The 19,498-nt window shown below is 47.7% G+C and overlaps 1 protein-coding gene across 1 annotated transcript in view; it reads right to left on the bottom strand.

Annotated features, from left to right (window-relative positions):
- The window catches only part of LOC309549589 (piRNA biogenesis protein EXD1-like), a gene marked incomplete at its 3' end in the record, with an annotated part of 299,356 nt that overhangs the window by 230,546 nt on the left and 49,312 nt on the right, over positions 1-19,498 (bottom strand). The window contains exon 2 of the mRNA XM_082249962.1: positions 8,291-8,439. Coding sequence (XP_082106088.1) covers positions 8,291-8,439 — 149 coding nt within the window. The remainder of the gene's footprint in view (positions 1-8,290; positions 8,440-19,498) is intronic.

The raw sequence follows: 19,498 nt of genomic DNA, 5'->3' as shown, positions 1-19,498 counted from the left end.
CTTTCTGGGCACAGTGAACAGATTTGAGTAAAACCCCCAAAAGCTGTCCCGATGAGGCACCGGGACGATTACCCCCTGAGCAAGGAGATCCTGTACCGCTTGATGCAGGTCTTGTAACCCTGGGGTCAAATGAAGATTTGAGGGAAAGAATCTGTCTGCCGGCCAGCCGTGAAAGAAATTTGATCTTGTACCCTGATCGAACGATTTCCTGAACCCACCTGTCCTGAACTCGGAGCAGCCAAGGTTGGAGGAAACCGCGCAAACGTCCCCCCACCCCTGAAATGGGTGAGGGCGCCCCTTCAGGCAGAGGCGGACTGAGCCGCCGCACCAGCTTGGCTGGATTTTTGTTTGCCGGCCCAGGGCTCTCTCTGGCCACCCTGGCCCTTGAAGGGTTTCCCCTTGTACTGTGACTTGAAGGCACGAAAGGACCCTGATTAGGTTTAGAGGCGGGACCCCGCTTGCCGTGTAAAAAATTGCCCTTAGTATTCTGGGGCAGCAGAGTGCTCTTGCCCCCAGTGACTCCCTTAACCAATTCATCCAGGGATTATCCAAAAAGGAGAGACCCCGCATAGGGAATGTCAGCCACCGCCTTTCTAGATTTCTGGTCAGCCGACCAGCTCTTCAACCATATCAGCCGACGGTTAAGCACCGCGACACTGGACAGGCGCGCAACCAAAGGGGCCTCATTTAAGGCCGCATCGCACAAATACATGACCCCTTGATAAATCTGGTCCACCATCTCCACGGTAGTGGGGGGCAGAAACAACCACGAGTGTGCGTCTGAGCACCTTGGTCCAGTCCGCCACAGCCTGAGCCGCCATGACAGAGGCGAAAATAGGCTTGAGCATGGAACCCGCCACCACATAGGTGTGGCGGGCAAGGGATTCCAGCCTCCTATCCGTAGGATCCCTAAATACCGGAGAATCTTCGGTAGGAACCAGAGTAGCCTTGTTCAATCTGGCTACAGTGTGATCCACTTGAGGAGCCACACACCAGCGTGCAACCGTAGTAGACGCAAAAGGATAGAGAAGTTGAAACCTTTTAGGCACCGTGAAGGTGTGTTTCAAATTGCGCCATTGCTCATTCACAGTGTGATGAAAATCAGCGGGGCAGGGAAAAACCTGCGCTGTCTTGCGGGTTCTGTGTGTAACAAAAGATGACACAATGCCCGGAGGATTGGGCTCATCCTCTAAATGTAGTGTTTCTTTAATGGCAGAAATCAGCGCATCCATAGCTGCACGTTTCTCCGGCGTCCCAGGGGGGGAATCATCCACCCCTGTAACCTCCGCCTCCCCCTCAGACTCTTGCGGGTCCTGAGAAGAGCGAGACCCTGAAAGGGGCACACTACCTACAGCAACCATGTCACATTCAGAATCATAAGAAAAAGAAATCCTAGGCCTTTTTCTAGCAGCACGTTCAGACAACAGCACATCCATTTTGGACACCAAAGTCGCCACAACAGCAGCCAAATTAGTCAGAGTAGAGGATTCAGAAGAACTTGAATCCCCCACCAAGGCTGGAGGGAATTTGCTGTCCTGGGATTCCATTAAAAAAAAAAAAAAAAACTTTTTTTGCAAAGGTACTGGCCCTTTAAGTGCGCCGCAGACCCAGCAGCACACCGCTACTATGACTGTGGAACACAGACCTCCCGCAGGGACAAACTGAAGCCAGGAAGATTGCACAATGGAGGAAAAGAAAGGACAGCAGGACAGAGCCCCACAAGCGTGTTACCAGCTCCTTAGGTCGGAAGGAAGTGATGTCACCGCAGAGACTGAACAGAGGCTGCTGGCTAAGGAAACATGGATGCCTATGCAAGGCAATGGGAGGCTTCGGCAAAATGGCCGCCGACATGTGCTCGAAACGATCGTTGCCAGACACACTACATACAATGCTGTATAAGCGCCCACAGTGAAGCCAGACATGCTGCCCACACCTAAAATGGCTTTTAACCCCGCAGCGGTTGCCGCACGAGTCTGTACCTCCAAGCACCCTTAGTGACACAGGAGAGGAATCCCCCAAACCCCACACAGCGCTGGCTGTGAGAGAAAAAACCCCCGCAGGGACCGGGATCAGGGAGCCCAAAACACACAGACATAGGGGACACCACAGACACAGAGGACTGCCGACCCCAGACAGAGGCCCCACACAGAGTGTACTCACCTGTACCCGATGGCGTGGGGTGCCTCATATCAAACGGAAAACTGCCCACCCTCAGATGGCAGGGAAGTGCCGCCAGGCAAAAACGCAGGACACCAGGAGTGCACGGACGAACCGTGCATGTGTCCGGTGAGGTAGCCACCTCACAAGGCTGCATCCCTAAGGACAGGGATGGGTCGTTTGTGAGGCCAGGGTGAACACATAGCCTGCGAAACGCTCGATGGCGGGCTGGGATTCCATCTGATCCTCTGTCCTGGATAACCAGGACGACCAGCTTCGCAAACTCCATCTTCATCCGAAGATCCGACTAACTAAAAGCTGACAAAATAAAGAGCTAGGAATGCAAAGAAAAAAAATGACATTTTCAGAAAATAAAACCATAAAATAGAAGAAGAAGGCTGAGACTGTAGCCCCAGCACAGGGAAGCTTGACTACTCCTGAACTAGGCAGAAGACAAACTGAGTTGGGATGGCTATTGCAGGGGGGGTATTGGACCCGTGGGACAGCCCCCATGGGTGTGTCCATGTAAATGCTTTTGTTTTAACAAGTCTTTTGCCTAGCTACTCCTAAGGAGAGGAAGTCAATAAATACCCCATTGGTGAAGACTATGAGTGGGCGGCGACTGCCGGAGGACATAAGAGAAAAAAAGTTTTGCTTTTAGTTATGCTTTAATGCACACTCCGATTTAGTGTAAAATGTGTTTGTGATTAATTTTATGATGTTACGATGTTTATTGCACAATAAACAATTAAAAAACGAGGATCCAACACAATAAAAAATCCATTTAACTTAAGGTTAAGTGCACTATAAAGCAAAGTGCATTTATGCTTCTTGCCGCCTTCCTCTGACATAACTGTAGCACCCTCCTAGATAGGTGCTAGGCAGGGGAGTAGCAGGTAAAGCATAGCAGGTAAAGCATAGCCTGCTCCATATGCTTATCAGAGGAGCCTGATCAGCTGTTAGACCTGTTACATGTGTTCAGGGTGTGATTCATCTGGGCTGAGGGAGTGTCCCCACTGTATCCAACAGGGGAGCTTGTTGGACAGTGGAGGAAACCCAGCCAGTGACACACAGGCTTTTATGGCTATCCCAGTGGGTTGGCACAAACAGTGGTGCATCCTGGGATATGTTATTAAAGCCAAGGGCACATGTGACAGGGTGTCTATGGGTGAGAAGCCAAGTCCCAGGAGGAGGGTGATGGCCGTCTCTCCTCCTGTCTGATGTGGAAGGTGGTCACAGGCAGTCGGCTTATTGAGCCAAAAGTGTGTTGCTGAGCCAGGAGGTCCAGGAAGCTGACAAGTGGAATTTGAGGCAGAAGCAACCTTGGGAAAAACAGTGTCTGTTAGTACCTGGAAGCTTGCCAGGGGTCTGCCCAGGAAGAGGACCACTCCAGTGGAGAGTCAATGGACAGGTGTTAGCACACACAGCAAGTGAAAAAGGGGGTGCCAAGCTAGGACCCTGAGGAGTAACAAACAGGATCATAGTTTCTATCTTCACTTCAGTGGCAAGGTGAGGCAGTGGCCTTGCCGCACACTGCAGCTAGTTTTTCTCAGAATTGTGCATAGTTCATAGTATCCCACTCATCCCTTCTCCTATCCCAGTTCTAAATAAAATAAAAACAAAAAAAACCAACATCCCCTGGGTTGATTATGGACTGAGCCACGGACTAGCTGTTTGTCTGCTATCAGTTGCTAAGGGTAACCCAGGGGAATCCAGAAAGTGCAATTTTAAGCAGTCCTCTAGGGGGCCGTGCTACATAACCTAACCCCGCTGCCCCCCCCCCCCCCTTTCAAAGCTCCATACTTACTCCAAGCTAAAGGCCAGTTACACTGTTTTAAATGCAATGCAAGTTTTCACTGTCCTGGCCACGCCTGCGCATTAGCACTCCAAAGACTTTTATGGGGCTGTGTCCTAAGGTCAGAGATGGTCTCACGGAAGGAAGTCTAATGGGTTGTAATGCGCAGGCAGGACCAGGACAGTGAAGACTTGCAGTACTGGATGCAAACCGTGGAATTGCAGCCGCTGGATCGAGGCAAAGATGCACCTGTGGAGGGGGAATGTGGGTTAAATAAAAAGGGAAAAACCGATAAATTCCTTATTTTTTCTAATTCACTTATCTTTTAGAGCCCAACTCTATCCAAAAAGTTTTTTTTTTGTTTTGGATAGAGTAAAGATAGGAAAGAACCTCTGCTCAGGTAGTTAATGCTGTTTATTTACCAATAGCTAAGACAGTTATGACTGTTTTTTGTTATATTTTGGAACAGTGATGTTGAAAATCGGCTAAAGTGGGGTACACACTAGTAGAAAATCTGCCGAAAATTCCCGTCTGAGGTAAAATCGTGCGATTTTCGGCTAGTGTGTACACGACTTTCAGCAGCCGATGCCGACATTTTCAACGAAAAAAAACGGAGGGACAAACGGCAAAAGTTTGTATCGTCCGTCCCCAGACAACCAATTTACGTTTAATGTGTATGCAGTATGTCCGTGAAAAATCGTATACGAAAGACCGCACATTATCTGAAGTTGCTGACAACCCGGAAGTCTGGGAACAAATGTACCAAAAAAAAAAAAAAAAAAATCAGACAAGAAATTTCGTGAACATTTATACACTGTCAACTAAAAACGGTTATGAACGCTGAGCAAGAGAGAAAAATCGGAGGATATTTCGTCCGATTTCCGTCAAGTGTGTACGGGCATTAAGGTCATAATTCCACTGCATATAGAATAAATAAAGCAGAGTGTAAGCATGTGTAATTCTGGCTTGAATATATTTTGAGATAATCTGCACACACTGACTTTAAAATATCCACATTTTTATTGCAGAGATGCTTTGTGAACTTGTGACCAAGTCCAATGAATGATATGCATTGGGAGTTGTGATACGTGATCCTTCTCTAATTGTTGTTTGGGAGAGTATGAGGCAGTATTTTAAATACTGTTTGGGGGAGAAGTGATCAACTCAAATGGGTTTTGATGAAATAATGGGATTTTTATACTAACCAACAAAATGCCTTTCTTTGAGTTCATTAAGGAACAAGGCCTTTCATATTCACCATCAGTAAATTTATGCTGCCACATGTTGAAGACTGGACAATAGACGCAAAAGCTTAAAGTGGTTGTAGACCTCACACATGAAATATGAACAAAAACTACCCCCCTCTATAGTGTGAACTTGTCTCAATCCAATGCAAGTGTCATTTCTGTCTGCTGCTTCATTCCTCTGCTATCAGCATGAGTCCCTTCTGACGAGCTTTCCTGACACCAAGAGAAAAATAGTGACAGGGGAGGGAGCCTCAAGATACTTGACAGTCTCAGCTCTGTTCTTGTGTACTGAGTGAAGGGGGTTGTGTACTTTCCCTCCAATCAGCTCTCAGAGCTCCCCTCACTAATAAAACTTCAGCTCTCCATGCCCAGCTTTTCAGAGCTGGGAGACCCTGCATAAATTCTGCACTTTGAATGGATGTAGGGGGAATGGTTTCATTTCTGTGTATCAACTGATGCCTGTCACTCCTCTGGGTATATGTAAGGGTTTACAACCACTTTAAAGGGGAGTTCCGGCCTCAAAAAAAATATTTAGATAAAAATACCCCTGGTTCAGTCAGGGCTAGTGCATTTCAGCAACGATAGCCTCTGAACTGTCCCCGGTTTCACTTAACTTTTAGAAGAAATACTTACCTTGAAAATGTCTTGTCCAGCGCTGCCATCCCAGGTGTAGGCAGCTGAAGCCAGAGCGTCCTCTTCGGTGTCCTCTTCGGTGACGTCGGAGTCCCAGAATGCCCTGCTCGTCCCTTCCCATGCAGGCGTGTCATCCCTGCACAGCTTCTGGGCATGCCCAGAAGCTGTTCAGCAGGGAAAAACACACCTGCACCGGAAGTGACGAGCGGGGCTGGGGCAGGCGCTTTGACTCCTAGGAGCGATGACGTTCGGCTCCCAGGAGCCAATGCAAGCAGGAATAGACGGCGCGGGCTGCGGCCACAGAGGGAGGAAGAGGAAGGAAGGCAAATATATTCTTTAATAACAAGGTAAGTAAATCAAAAAAAAAAAAATTGAAATTATCCAATTTTTTTTTCAGCTACATTACAGCAAGCGGATGTTGTAAAGTCGATTTTGAGGCCGGAACTCCGCTTTAAGTATTCCCCTTAGAGCTTTAACCGCTTGCCGACTGCGCACAGTATATTTACTGCGGCAGTCGGCCCCGGCCAGGCAGAGTGACGTAGGTCTACGTCGCTCGCCTGTCACTCCTTCCAGAGCCAATAGCGGGCGGGCGCGCGCCCGCTGAGGCGCGCGCCCGCCTCGGCTCGTTCACGGAGGAGTGCGGGAGTGTGACTGGCGGACCCGATGTCCGCCGGTCACACTACGATCGCCGCTACAGCGGGAGAAAGACAGAGCGGCTTGTGTAAACAAGCCACCTGTCAGTTCTCCCTGTGTAAAAGTGAAGATCAAACAGTTCTACTATGTAGAACTGTTGATCTTTGTTTTTACACTAGTAGACCTGTCCCTGCACAGTTAGAATCACGCCCCTAGGACACACTTAACCCCTCCCTGTCCAATACTGTTAACCCCTTCCCTGCCAGTGTCATTTTTGCAGTAACAGTGCATATATATAGCACTGATTACTGCAGTAATGTCACTGGTACCCCCAAAAGTGTCAAAAATGTCAGTCAAGGGTCCGATCTGTCCGCCGCAATGTCGCAGTACCGCAAAAAAAAAAATCGCAGATCGCCGCCATTACTCGTTAAAAAAAAAAACACCAAAAATGACAAAAATCTTTCCCTTTGTTAGTAAACGCGATAACTTTTGCGCAAACCAATCAAAATACGCTTTTTGCGATTTTTTTTACCAAACATAGGTAGCGTAAAACAAATTGGCCGAAAATTTTAAAAAATTTTGATTTTTACATTTTTTTTTGGGGGAATTTCATATAAAAAAAAGTGAAAAATATTGTTGTTTTTGCAAAAATTACGCTCTTTTTTTGTTTATAGCGCGTGATCAAAAAATCGCACAGGTGATCAAATACCACCAAAAGAAAGCTCTGTTTGTGGGAAAAAAAGGACGTGAAATTCGTTTAGGTACAGCGTCGCACGACCGCGCGATTGTCCGTTAAAGTCACGCAGTAAAAAATCGCAAAATAACCCCTGGTCTTTTAGCAGGAAAATCCTCCGGTGGTAAAGTGGTTAAACCTTCTTTTAACCATCCTGGTGGCAAGTTGTAGACAGCATTACGAAACAGCAAAAAAAGGCCAATATCCAAAACAAAAGGTGAGGAAAAAGTGTTCCTTAATGGCTTTTGAGAAAGGGGTTTGCCATAACTACCTTTTCTTTTTCATTCTTTAACAGACACCACATTTCTTATGCAAGAAACCATGAAACGTTACCTAGCATTTTAGAAACAGAAGGGTTAGCAAATGCCAAAAACAATGATAGAGTTGCCTGCAATGCCTTGCCACCAAAACTGGCCTCCCATAATGCTGACAAATCTACCTACCATTTGCCTAAGCCCAGGCTGCAGCCTTATAAACCTGAGACATGGAAGGCTGATGGCTAAAGACCAAAGACGCACTAGCTTTCTTGGTGGAGTGGACACAGACAGGGGCACAGGCAAAGGGGGAGCCTTCTCTTTAAAACTCATAAATCTGGAAAGTTTGGCAAATCCACACCGATGGGCATCTCCTGCTATACTGTGGGGTTTTTCCCCCATCCATTCTATCACTTCCTGGCCAGCCTCCTAGTTTGCTTTCCAATATAAGACATGCTCAATGCTGCCCACGTTGCTTGAGCAACTTCCCATTTCTCTAAGCTCCTGTTTGGACTAGTGTTTTGTGTTTTAAGCGTCTGACTTCAAGTCTACCGACCCCGGCTCCGTTTGTGCTTGTCTGCCACCTGCCATGACCTCGGCTTATTTCCTGGATTCTCTTCTGTCTCCTGCCATTGGTACTCAGAGTTGTCTCCGCATTAGTTGTTAGGGTGTTAACTGAAGTGACAGAAAATCTCCCTCCCATTGACCGGCAAAAAAAAAAAAAAGAAAAAAAAACTTGACATCGGTTTTAATCATTGCCCACGCTATTCAAAACTAAACAAAAATTTCTTTGTAAGTGCTTCAACATTAACCACTATAACTGGAACAACATACTTACCTTTACTCAACATAAGTGACCGACCGTGAAGAACATGAACCAGGTCTCCCTGATAGGTTGCATTAGACAGGGTAATGATAACTGGCTTTCCAAGGCACCCGCTGAGAGCATTGTAATCAATCCTCTGTTCCTGCTGTTCACAGACCTGCCTAATAACAGAAAACATTAGATGTTCAGACTATTCCACAAATCTATAGCAAGTAATATGTTAAGTAAAACCTTTTCATATAGGCCCCTTTATCCCAATTAAAGCGTAGTTAAACCTAAGAACATGTAATATCAATTGCAGATCACCAGGGCTTGTATGTGGTGGCTGCATTCATTTTCTTTTTTTTCCTACAGTAACACACTTCCTATCCAATGCATGGTGTTTTTACACAAGGACAGGGAGTAAATTGTGAATGAAAAGGACTACAGAACACCTCCATTGTGTGGAGAAGTAAAAACATTGCTAACAAATAAGAATGCAGCACAGCCAGACAGAATAGAAAGTTACTGGTTCACATGTTTTTTTTCAAAGGATTTATGGGTGTTTTTTGTGCACTTAAATAAATATATACAGTACAAGGTTTCACCACCACCATGCAGTGATGTGTGCTGAAAAAACCTACAGCATGGAATGCTTTCCTTCAGCAAAATTCAGTGCAATCCGTTGTACTGCAGCCAATAGAACTATACTATAGTACTATAGCAGAACTACATCTACCTTCACTGCAGTGCTGTGGTGTGCTCTGCCACCTGCTGACATCTTCAGGCTGCCAGCCAAGGGGTAATCCTTCTTCCACTGTCCCCAATCCATCCCCTGGTAGAACAGAGCTTTGTAGCAATACACACCAAACTGAGCAGAGTGCCTCCAGAGTTTTTCTTGGGAGAGTGCATGTGATCAGCACAGGGCCTATCAGCACTGTCCAGACAGAGGGCCAGGGGTCCTGGAGCCTCATAGGACAGTCAGAGTAGAATGAAAAAAACTCCTCCTACAAGCTTTAACAAGACACTGATCGAAGTCACAAGACTACTATATACTGCTGATGAGAAAAAGGTATTAAGCAGTTTATATTTACTAAAATAAATTGCATTTCCTGTTTCAATCGTTTTTAAGTTTTTTGTTTCAAGATATAAAAAATACAAATTATTGCATCAACAGTAAGTTGCTAGTCTAACATACACAGCAGTATTGGTACACATAAGGCAACAAGGAACAAAAGTTGGACTGTTACTGTGGGCCGACTCACAGCAGTTCTATGATGTGAAGGACCCTGATTGAAGGGAAAAACAGTACCTTTCCAAGTAGGAAATGTAAAAGCCCTCAAAACCTAGGGGTATCATTAAAACTGATCAACGAAAACTCTATATAAATAATACTTTCATCTCAAAACCAGTATTCTCTCAGGGCCAGGTCCAGACATCTGTTCGACCATGTATTTGGGTCCTGAGGACCCCATTATCTATACCAGGAGGGCCATATACATAGAAAAAGAAATTGAGAAATCAAAGAGAAGAGGTAATGAGGGAGTATAGAAGAAATAATAGTAGATCTAAAAAGAGGAGAAAGGGAAGAAAGTGGTTCTGTCCAAGGGACTCAGGCTCTCTCGACCCTGGGGGTCAACTCTCTGTGTCCAGAACCTGCAAATTACTAAGCCAGGGGGACCAACATTTTCAAAGCGCGATTGCTTGTCCTGTAAGACACTCACAATATTTTTGTTCAGCATGATCAAAGTGAGTTTGCATTTTTTATCAAGGCAGGATCTATGACTGGACTTTTCCATGTCGATGCAATAGTGATTTTAACCGCTAAAAACATGATGTAGATTAATGTCTGTGTGTGTCCTGGGATATTCTCAACCAGCTTATTCAACAGGGCTATGCTTGCGTCCTTGGTAATATTTACCATAGTTACAGAGTATAAAAAAAAAAAAGTGTAGCCTCATCCAAAAGCATTGAACTTTAGGACAAATCCACAATATGTGTAAAGTGGTGCCCATCTGGCCACAACCCCTGAAGCCGATGAACCTGAGTACATTCTTAAAGGTGCTCTGGCACCAAATACCATCTAGTCTGAACTTTGTATCCTGCTTCGGTCAGAGCAGTGTTCAGTACACCTTTGTGAATTCGGGGTACTCTAGGAACACCAGTCCTCCACCTCAAAAGTCATACCTAAATCGCTCTTCCACACCACCTGGTAGGAAAGTTTATCAGATGGAGTGATAAAGAGCTTGTATAGGTTAGATATACATCTCTTGCATACATTTGTTTTCGAACATGGTGCATGCTGTTAGTGGCGTAGCGTGGGGGTGCAGGGGGGGGCCAGCCGCACCGGGCGCAACATCTGGGGGGGGCGCATCCTGCAGTGTCACTCTGTCTGACATTATATATATTATTAACACGGTGTCGACACTGTTTGCGGATGCCGCCATCTTTAGGCAGGGAGATAGCTGGCGGACGCCCTATGGCTGGAAATTGTGGGTCGAGGCGGGGCGGAGCTGGACTGTGCCTCCCCTGCCCATTGGCGTAGCATTGCAAGCCAAGCCCCGCCTGTCGGCGGGGTGTTCTGCACAGCTTAGTCAGCTCAGCGAATCAGCAGCCTTCTTTTCACTTAGCCGCCCGGCGCTGTCACAGGAATCATTCATCTCCATCTTTCCAGTTGTGGCACTCAGCCAGCACAGCGTGAAGAGGACTGAAGAGAGAGTTGTGAGAGGTGAGACCATGAGAGATGTTTTTCTGGACTGACAGACACACAAGGCATCTAGGGAGGGAGGGAGGAGGGGGGGGGGCAGCCTGGACTGGAGAGCACTGACTGCAGTAAAGTGAAAGTGGAACTGTAGGGGAGGTCAGTGTAGGTGTCAGTGGGGGGTGGGTCAGTGAAGGGGGGTCAGTAAAGGGGTCAATGTAGGGGAGTCAGTAAAGGGGTCGGTGGGGGGGTTAGTGTAAGGGTTCAGTGAAGGGGGGTCAATGTAGGCGGGGTCAGTGTAGGTGTCAATGAAGGGGTCTTTGTAGGGGGGTCAGTGTAAGGGTTCAGTGAACGGGGGGTCAATGTAGGGGGGTCAGTGTAGGTGTCAGTGTAGGGGGGGTCAGTTTAGGGGTCAGTGTAGGAGGGGGGGGGGTCGGTCTAGAGGTCAGTCTAGGGGGCAGAGAAGAAGGGTCAGTGAAGGGGGGGACAGTGTATGTGTCAGTGTAGGTGTCAGTGAAGGGGTCAGTGTAGGGGGGGGGTTCAGTCTAGGGGGGTCAGTGAAGGAGGGGCAGGGATGAGGGGCAGGGAAGGGGGCTCAGTGTAGGTATCAGTGAAGGGGTCAGTGTGGGGGGGGTCAGTGAAGGTGTCAGGTAGGTCAGTGTAGGAATCAGGAATGTCAGTGTAGGGGTCAGTGTAGGTGTCAGTGAAGAAGGGTCAGTGAAGGGGGGCCAGTGTATGTGTCAGTGTAGGTGTCAGTGAAGGGGTCAGTGAAGGGGTCAGTGAAGGGGGGGGGGGTTCAGTCTAGGGGGTTAGTGAAGGAGGGCCAGTGTAGGTATCAGTGTAGGTGTCAGTGAAGGGGTCAGTGTGTGGTGGGGGGTGGGGTCAGTGTAGGGGTGTAAGTGTAGGGGGCAGTGAAGGTGTCAGGTAGGTCAGTGTAGGAATCAGGAATGTCAGTGTAGGTCTCAGTGAAGAAGGGTCAGTGAAGGGGGGCCAGTGTATGTGTCAGAAAAGGGGTCAGTGTGGGGGGGGGGGTTCAGTCTAGGGGGGTTAGTGAAGGAGGGGCAGGGAAGAAGGGGGGCCAGTGTAGGTGTCAGTGAAGGGGTCAGTAAAGGGGTCAGTAAAGGGGTCAGTAAAGGGGTCAGTGTGTGGTGGGGGGTCGGTGTAGGGGTGTGAGTGTAGGGGTCAGTAAAGGTGTCAGGTAGGTCAGTGTAGGAATCAGGAATGTCAGTGTAGGGGGTCAGTGTAGTAATAAGGTAGGTAAGTGTTGGAATCAGGTAAGTCTCTGTAGTGGTCAGATAGGTCTCTGTAGGTGTCAGTATAGTGATCAGGTAGGTTAGTGCAGGAAACAGGTAGGTCAGTGTAGGGGGTCAGTGTAATTGTCAGGTAGGTTTGTGTAGTGATCAGGTTAGTTAGTGCAGGAATAAGGTAGGTCAGTGTAGGAATAAGATAGGTCAGTGTAGGTGTCTGTGTTGTGGTCAGGTAGGTCTGTGTAGGTGTCAGTATAGTAATCAGGTAGGTTAGTGTAAGAATAAGGTAGGTCTCTGTAGTGGTCAGCTAGGTCAGTGTAGGCGTCAGTGTAGTGGTCTGTGTAGGGGGCGCAAATTGCTTACCTTGCCCCGGGCGCTGACAACCCACGCTACGCCACTGCATGCTGTGATTCTGCAGTGTGTTAAAAAATGACAAATTTTCTGCTAACTGAAGTTTTCCGAGGGGGGCACCCCCAAGCTTTGTATAAAGTACGAGGAGGGACGTATCCCTCTGCAGTCTAGGAAGTCCCTTATGCGATAAAGGCCCTTGTTCAGTGAAATCTATTAAACTGCATACCCAGTAGGAAAAAGTTATTTTCAAACGGGGGGGGGGGGCCTGCTGCTATTTGGAGGGGTAGCACAGGGGCCAGGGGTGCCTGAATGGCTGCCCCCAGGATTTGGAAAGAGAGAAAAGACAACAAGGCACCTCTAAATGTAGACTGTAGACAATTTATTGGACATGACACATAGTCAAACACCCACATTTCCCTCTCTGGCGTCCTGGGTAGTTTGTTTCTTGGCCCGCAGTTGATCCGGCGTTCCGTTTTGATCCTGCTTCCTCCGTGACTGTCAGCCGGCTTCTGGGGAGTGGAGACGAAAATGAGGGCCGGACAGCACAGTGAGCCACAAACATGCGCCAGTGACGTCAAAGTCCTGAGACGCGTTTCGGAGCATGCGCCGTCCCGCCCTGGCTTACTGGCACGCTCCTTTCTCAAGCTGGGAGCCCCCAGGATTTGGGCTGCTCTGTGCATAACTGCACAGAGCAGGTAAGTATAACAAGTTTGTTATTTTTAAACAAAAGAAAACAAGCCTTTAATATCACTATAAAAATCCTGCCTGGTCCCCAATTTATTGTTTTTGTCATAAAGTTCCTTTTTAAAAAAATGTCACTTTGTGACATTTTAAAAAAAGATTTAAAAAAAAGGTAAACTGTGTTCACACCATACACCAGTAGCTGCGTTTTAAAGGCATCCGCTGTTGTTAACAGGACCTCAAGAGAAACGTATTCTGTGGAAATGCTAGTTGCCCCTCTCTGTACTTGCTTTGTCACTAACCCAGAAAAAAAAGCATGCAGCAAATTACAACAGATCACCTGATGTACATCCTTGTCCTAAGGATTTAATAGGCAAAAAGACCTGAAACTGTAGTATTAGAATGACTACCAGACCAGAAGGAGAGGGCAGCAATGACAGGTCCCATACATTGTTTCTCTCTGCAAATGGTTTTTATGAAGCACACCAGACTTTACTGTGGTTTATGCTCCAGAGGGTTAGGTGCCGTTTCCAATGACCGAAAGCAGGGGGCGTCATAATACTTTTTATGTGTACTGGCAGTATGCAGCAACTGAAAACATACAGAATGTTTTACTCTTGTATATTATCTACTAAGTACTTTTTGTTTCTAGAAAAAAAAAAAAAAAATGGGCGATTCATTAAAATCCACCCTCTTGAAGCTGCTCTACAACAGACTTTTCTAGTCATACTCAGAGGGGCTTATTCACTAAGACAGAGCAAATAGCCAAATGCTCAGCAGCCAAAAGTATTACATCATCACTTTCACACATCAGTTTACCGATTGGTTTCTATTAGTTATTGTTGCTTCCAATAAGCTTGCCACGTGCTAGGTTTGCTTCAGTTCTGTCCAATCAGATATCATATCTGATCATCTATAGGAGAGAAATGCCAACATCTCAGATTTTAAAACTTTAATAATTAAACCTTTTAGTAAGTAAAGTAATCCTGAAAATATATAGTTTACATAGGACAAATAGTAAAATCCCAAAAAAAAAAAATCATAAAAATAATTTAAAGCGGAACTCCAGGGAAAATAGAATCCATGCTTGCAGTGGGGTTCCTCCTGCAATGAAAGGGGGTAAACGAGTGTAAATGCCTAGGGTACCAGTAACAAGGTTGGTCGACCCATGTTCTGCCCAAGTTCCGGGTGCTGAGCCAGCTCTCAACTGTGACATTCAAGCAAAACAGGAAATCAAGCTGCACCACTAGTGAATGCAATCAGTAAGGAGTTGATTTTGTTTAACATTGGTGCAGTCATCTTGATTCCCTAATATGCTTGAAGGACTTTTACTTACCTTATCTCTCACTAACCCAGAAGCTGTCGCTCATCTCTTCTCTCTGACACTCTGGATTGTGGATGGTCCTCAGCGTCCTCAACTACAATGGAGGGCTATTGGCCCTACATTGTACTTGATGTCAGATTTTCTGCAAATGCAAAAGCACCTTAAAGTGGTTGTAAAGGCTGAAGGTTTTTTACCTTTATGCATTCTATGAATGAAGGTAAAAAAAAACCTTCTGTGTTCTGCTCCCCCAATACTCACCTGAGCCCCTCTCGAACAAGCGATGTGTACAAGAGCCTCGGCTGTCCCGAGAGACCGTCTTCTCATTGCCGGAGACATCAGCAGGAGCCATTGACTCCCACTGCTGTCAATCACAGCCAGCGAGCAACTAAGAAGAGAGCAGGGGATGGAGTTGAGCTGCGTCTATGTGTCTTGCAGACGCATAGAGCAGGGCTTTGGAGTGAATACACACACACCAGTGCCCTCATAGCAAGCGACTCACTGTTGGGGGCACTGGTCAAGGGGGAGGAGCCAGGAGCACCACCGGGGGACCCGAGAAGAGGAGGATCAGGGTTGCTTTGTGAAAAACCACTGCACAGGCGTGGGGTCCCCCCCCCAAAATCCATACCAGACCCTTATCTGAGCATGCAGCCTGGCAAGTCAGGAAAGGGGAGGGGACGAGCGAGCGGCCCCACCCCCCCCGGACCATACCAGGCCACACGCTCTCAACCTGGGGGGGGGGGGTGCTTTGGGGTAGGGGAGCTCTGCACCCCCTACCCAAAAGCACCTTGTCCCCATGCTGATGAGGACAAGGGCCTCTTCCGGACAACCCTGGGCGGTGGTTGTGGGAGTCTGCGAGCGGGGGGCTTATCGGAATCTGGACTCCCCCTGTAACAAGGGGGCCCCCCAGATCCCATACCCCCTCCCTATGTGAATGGGTAGGGGGTACATTGTACCCCCTACCCATTCACCCTATAAAAAGGCAGTGTATGTAAATAATGGCGAGACGTTTTGAGAAATCCTTTATTAAATATCTTCCTCTGGTCTTCTCCCCTCTGGTCCTCCTCCGATGATGTCTCCAGTGATTATGCCGACTCCGGTCTATGCAGCTTGTTATATAGCCATTAGGGGCGTAGCCTCCCAGTGATGTCACCTAGAGGCCCTGCCCCCTTATGTCCTCACAGATGACATAAGGGGACGGGGCCTCCAGGTGATGCCACCGGTCCTCCTGTAGGGGGCACGGACAGCAGGAGGAAAGCATCTGAAAGACGGTTTCTCTCCCTCTCCCCCCGCTGGCTTTTTGTAGATCGCATTGCACTGCACACACACCTAGTTTGATTGTTGCCCCCTATCCACATTTCCTGCTGCCAGGAGGTGAGCAGCCCTTGGAGGAGATGTGTGTGTATTGCAACGCGATCTACATTAAGAGCGATCTGGTCTCATGTGTGGTATAGATAAACGCTCTTCTGACAGGAGGGAGAGCACAACACAACACATCTCTGCCTGGCTTTTAGTGGCTTCCCCCAGTAAGTTGGGGGGAGGGGGGAAGGGGAGGCTATCTGTGATGGGAAATGTAAATTGGACATTTGGGGAGGGGGGCCGTCAGGAATCACAGTTCCCCGTAAAGCCTACCTAACAGAGGCCCTGGCTGCAGAGGGTGGGCCAACACAATATTGAAGCCTATAGACTATAATTGGGGTGTCATTTATGAGCATGTAAACCAGGCATTCCAATAATTTTGGTAATATAGTGTATCTTTAGGGATATCCATCCCCCCCCCCCCCCATCTAAAACTAGAAACAAAATAAAAAAACTGGGGTTGAATTCTAACTTTACAGTGAAAGTGGTATCACCCTTTAGGCTGTACAGTGTGGTAGAACTTGAACAAGAAGTCACAGTCAGGCTCCTGTAATAAACTGAAAGGAAACCAGAGGGGCACCGAAAGGCTTTTCTGGCTAATAAAAGGTAACAGCCGGTACCTTGTGGTCTCTGCTTTTAGGAAGTGTTATTTCCTAAAGTGGATCTTTCAGTACAATTTTCAAAGTAGCCAGTACTCTTGTCCAAATCCAATTATGAAAATCTTCATGTACAGCAATGGGGTAAAAGCTATCATCCAAGTTGACACACTTCACCCAATCATGGTCTTAGGTGTATGTTATTACCCCAACATTTCATGTTCCGGATACATGTCTGTTGTACCATATATTTGTATTAAAATGTATCCTGTTCCCTTTACATGGTTTCTTTTATATGAAATACCTGGTGATTCTGCCAGTCTTTCCGGTTTCAAGCTGACCACATTCAGTATAGAAGTACATCCGTCCCAGTGTGGTCAGTTTACTTCTTTGCATTCAGCACTGATCCTGATCAAATCACCGACTCCATTTATAGAAATGCAGCCCCAAACTTGCAAGGAACCTCCAATATGTCCTGCAGACACTCATTCTTGTACCGCTCTCTAGCCCTTCAGCATACAAACTGCCTCCTGCTACAGCCAAATATTTCACATTTTTACTATTCAGTCTAGAGCACCTGCTGTCATTTTTTTGCATCAGAGTTCCTATGTTTTTGTGCATATGATGAGGAAACAAGGCTTAGCGACTCAAATATGCACAAAAACATTTGGTAAGGGGAACTAGGGTGCAGAAACATGGCCAGCAGGTGCTCTTCACTGCCACCACACTGTTTTGTTTTTTTTCGGGGCGTTCAGTTGTGATTGATGCTGGATCTACACCGGGGGACAGTGTTTTTTTTTTTTTTTCAATAACGGAATTTTTGTTAAATCTTACCTGTAAAATTCCTTTCTCTGAGTCCTCCGACAGTCGCCGCATCCTGTAAGTCATCACTGTTGGGTATTGACTTCCTATCCGCAGGAGTAGCTAGGCATATAGACTTAGTCAAAAGGTATTAGCATATACACACCCATGGGGGCTGTCCCATCTGGTCAATACCCCCTTGCATCACCACTCCCAACTCAGTTTGGTAGCAGTAGGTAATAAGAACCCCAAAAGAGGGGCGGGGGCGGCGACTGTCGGAGGACTCAGAGAAAGGAATTTTACAGGTAAGATGTTACAAAAATTCTGTTTTCTCTTACGTCCTCTGACAGTCGCCGCCTCCTGTAAGTCATCACTGTTGGGATGTCCCAAAGCAGTATAGACATGAGGGGTGGGAGACGCAAACGTAGAAAAGGCAACGCAGTACCCACATCAGAGAAAGGAATCTTACATGCACTGTGAGAGAACCAACTAGGCAACAGAAAAAAACAAAAAACAATGCTCAACAGGAGCAACAGCCCAGGAAAGCAAATGCCAACAGCCAGGGACCCAGAAAAAAACAAGGGTCCATCATGGCACTGCCGCACTGAGAACTTTGCGGCCAAAGGAAGCATCAGCTGATGCCCGAACGTCTACTTTGTAGAATTTTGAAAAAGTGTGCACCGACGACCAAGTCGCAGCCTTGCACACCTGGGCCACGAGGCCCGATGCCAATAGGCCAAGGACGCACTCACAGATCTGGTAGAGTGCGCCTTAACAGGGAAGGGTGGAACCCATTCCTTCAAGGCGTAAGCCTGTTCAATGGTCTGTCTGATCCATTTGGCAATAGTGGCTGCAGAAGCAGCCATGCCCTTCCGAGGTCCCTCAGAAAGGACAAAGAGGGAATCAGTCTTCCGAAAGGACTCCGTAGATGACAGGTAAACCCTGATCGCCCTGACAACATCCAAGGAATGCAGAGCAACCTCCTTAGGATGCTTAGGCTTTGTACAAAAGCGAAGGCAGGACAATGTCCTCATTAATGTGGAACTCAGAGACACCTTAGGAAGAAAGGAGGGATGCGGACGCAAAACCACCTTATCCCGGTGAATCACCACCAAGTACAGAGAACGGCAAGATAACGCTGCCAGTTCTGACACCCTGCGAGCTGAAGTGATCGCCACCAAAAATGCAACCTTCTTAGACAGCAGAGGCAACGATATTTCCCAAATGTTTTCAAAGGGAGCACGCTGTAAGACGGACAGAACCAAGTTCAAGTCCCATGGAGGTAAGGGCTCCTTCCTGGGAGGAGCCAAATGTTGCACACCTTGAATGAAGGTGCGAACCAGGGAATGAGACGCCACAGGGCGTTGGAAAAGAATAGCCAGTGCGGACACCTGGCCTTTGATCGTGGCCAGTGCCAGGCACTGATCCACTCCAGACTGGAGGAAGGCCAACACTCTTGACACCGAGTACAAGCGAGGGGAGAACCCCCTGGACTCACACCAGGCGAAATAAGCCTTCCAGGTACGGTAATAGATTTTACCGGAGGAGGTCTTTCTAGCCTTGACAAGGGTTGGGATGACCTCAGAAGAGAGACCCCTGTCCTTCAGGACCTGGGTCTCAACAGCCAGGCCGTTAAAGCCAGCGACCGTAAAGCAGGATGGAAGATCTGACCCTGAGACAGGAGATCTTCCCGCAGAGGCAGACGCCACGGAGGCGCCACTGCCAGGTGAACAACGTCGGCGTACCAGGACCGGCGTGGCCAGTCTGGAGCCACCAGAATCACCAGGTGCGGTTCCTAGACCAATCTGCGGAGGAACCGGGATAGCAACTAAATCGGAGGAAAGGCATACATCAGACGATACTGATGCCAAGGGGCTACCAACGCATCCGAGGCGTCCGCCAATGGATCGCGCGTTCTTGCCACGAACCTTTCCACCTTCCGGGGATCCCCACCTCGCACACAGCATATGAAAGACCTCCGGGTGTAGGGACCATTCCCCCTGGTCCAGGGTCTGGCGGCTTAGATAGTCGGCCTGACAATTCTCCACACCCGGAATGTGAACTGCCGAGATAGCCGGGACATGAGCCTCGGCCCAAGACAGAATGTCGGTCACCTCTCGGGCCGCCCGAGCACTCCTGGTGCCCCCTTGGTGGTTGATGTAAGCTACCGTGGTAGCATTGTCC

The sequence above is a fragment of the Pelophylax lessonae genome (genome assembly GCF_965119305.1).
Source record: "Pelophylax lessonae genome assembly, chromosome: 1".
In the NCBI taxonomy this organism is placed as follows: Eukaryota; Metazoa; Chordata; class Amphibia; order Anura; family Ranidae; genus Pelophylax; species Pelophylax lessonae.
Note: the sequence above shows the minus strand (reverse complement) of the source record. Positions and strands in the feature narration are given on the sequence as shown.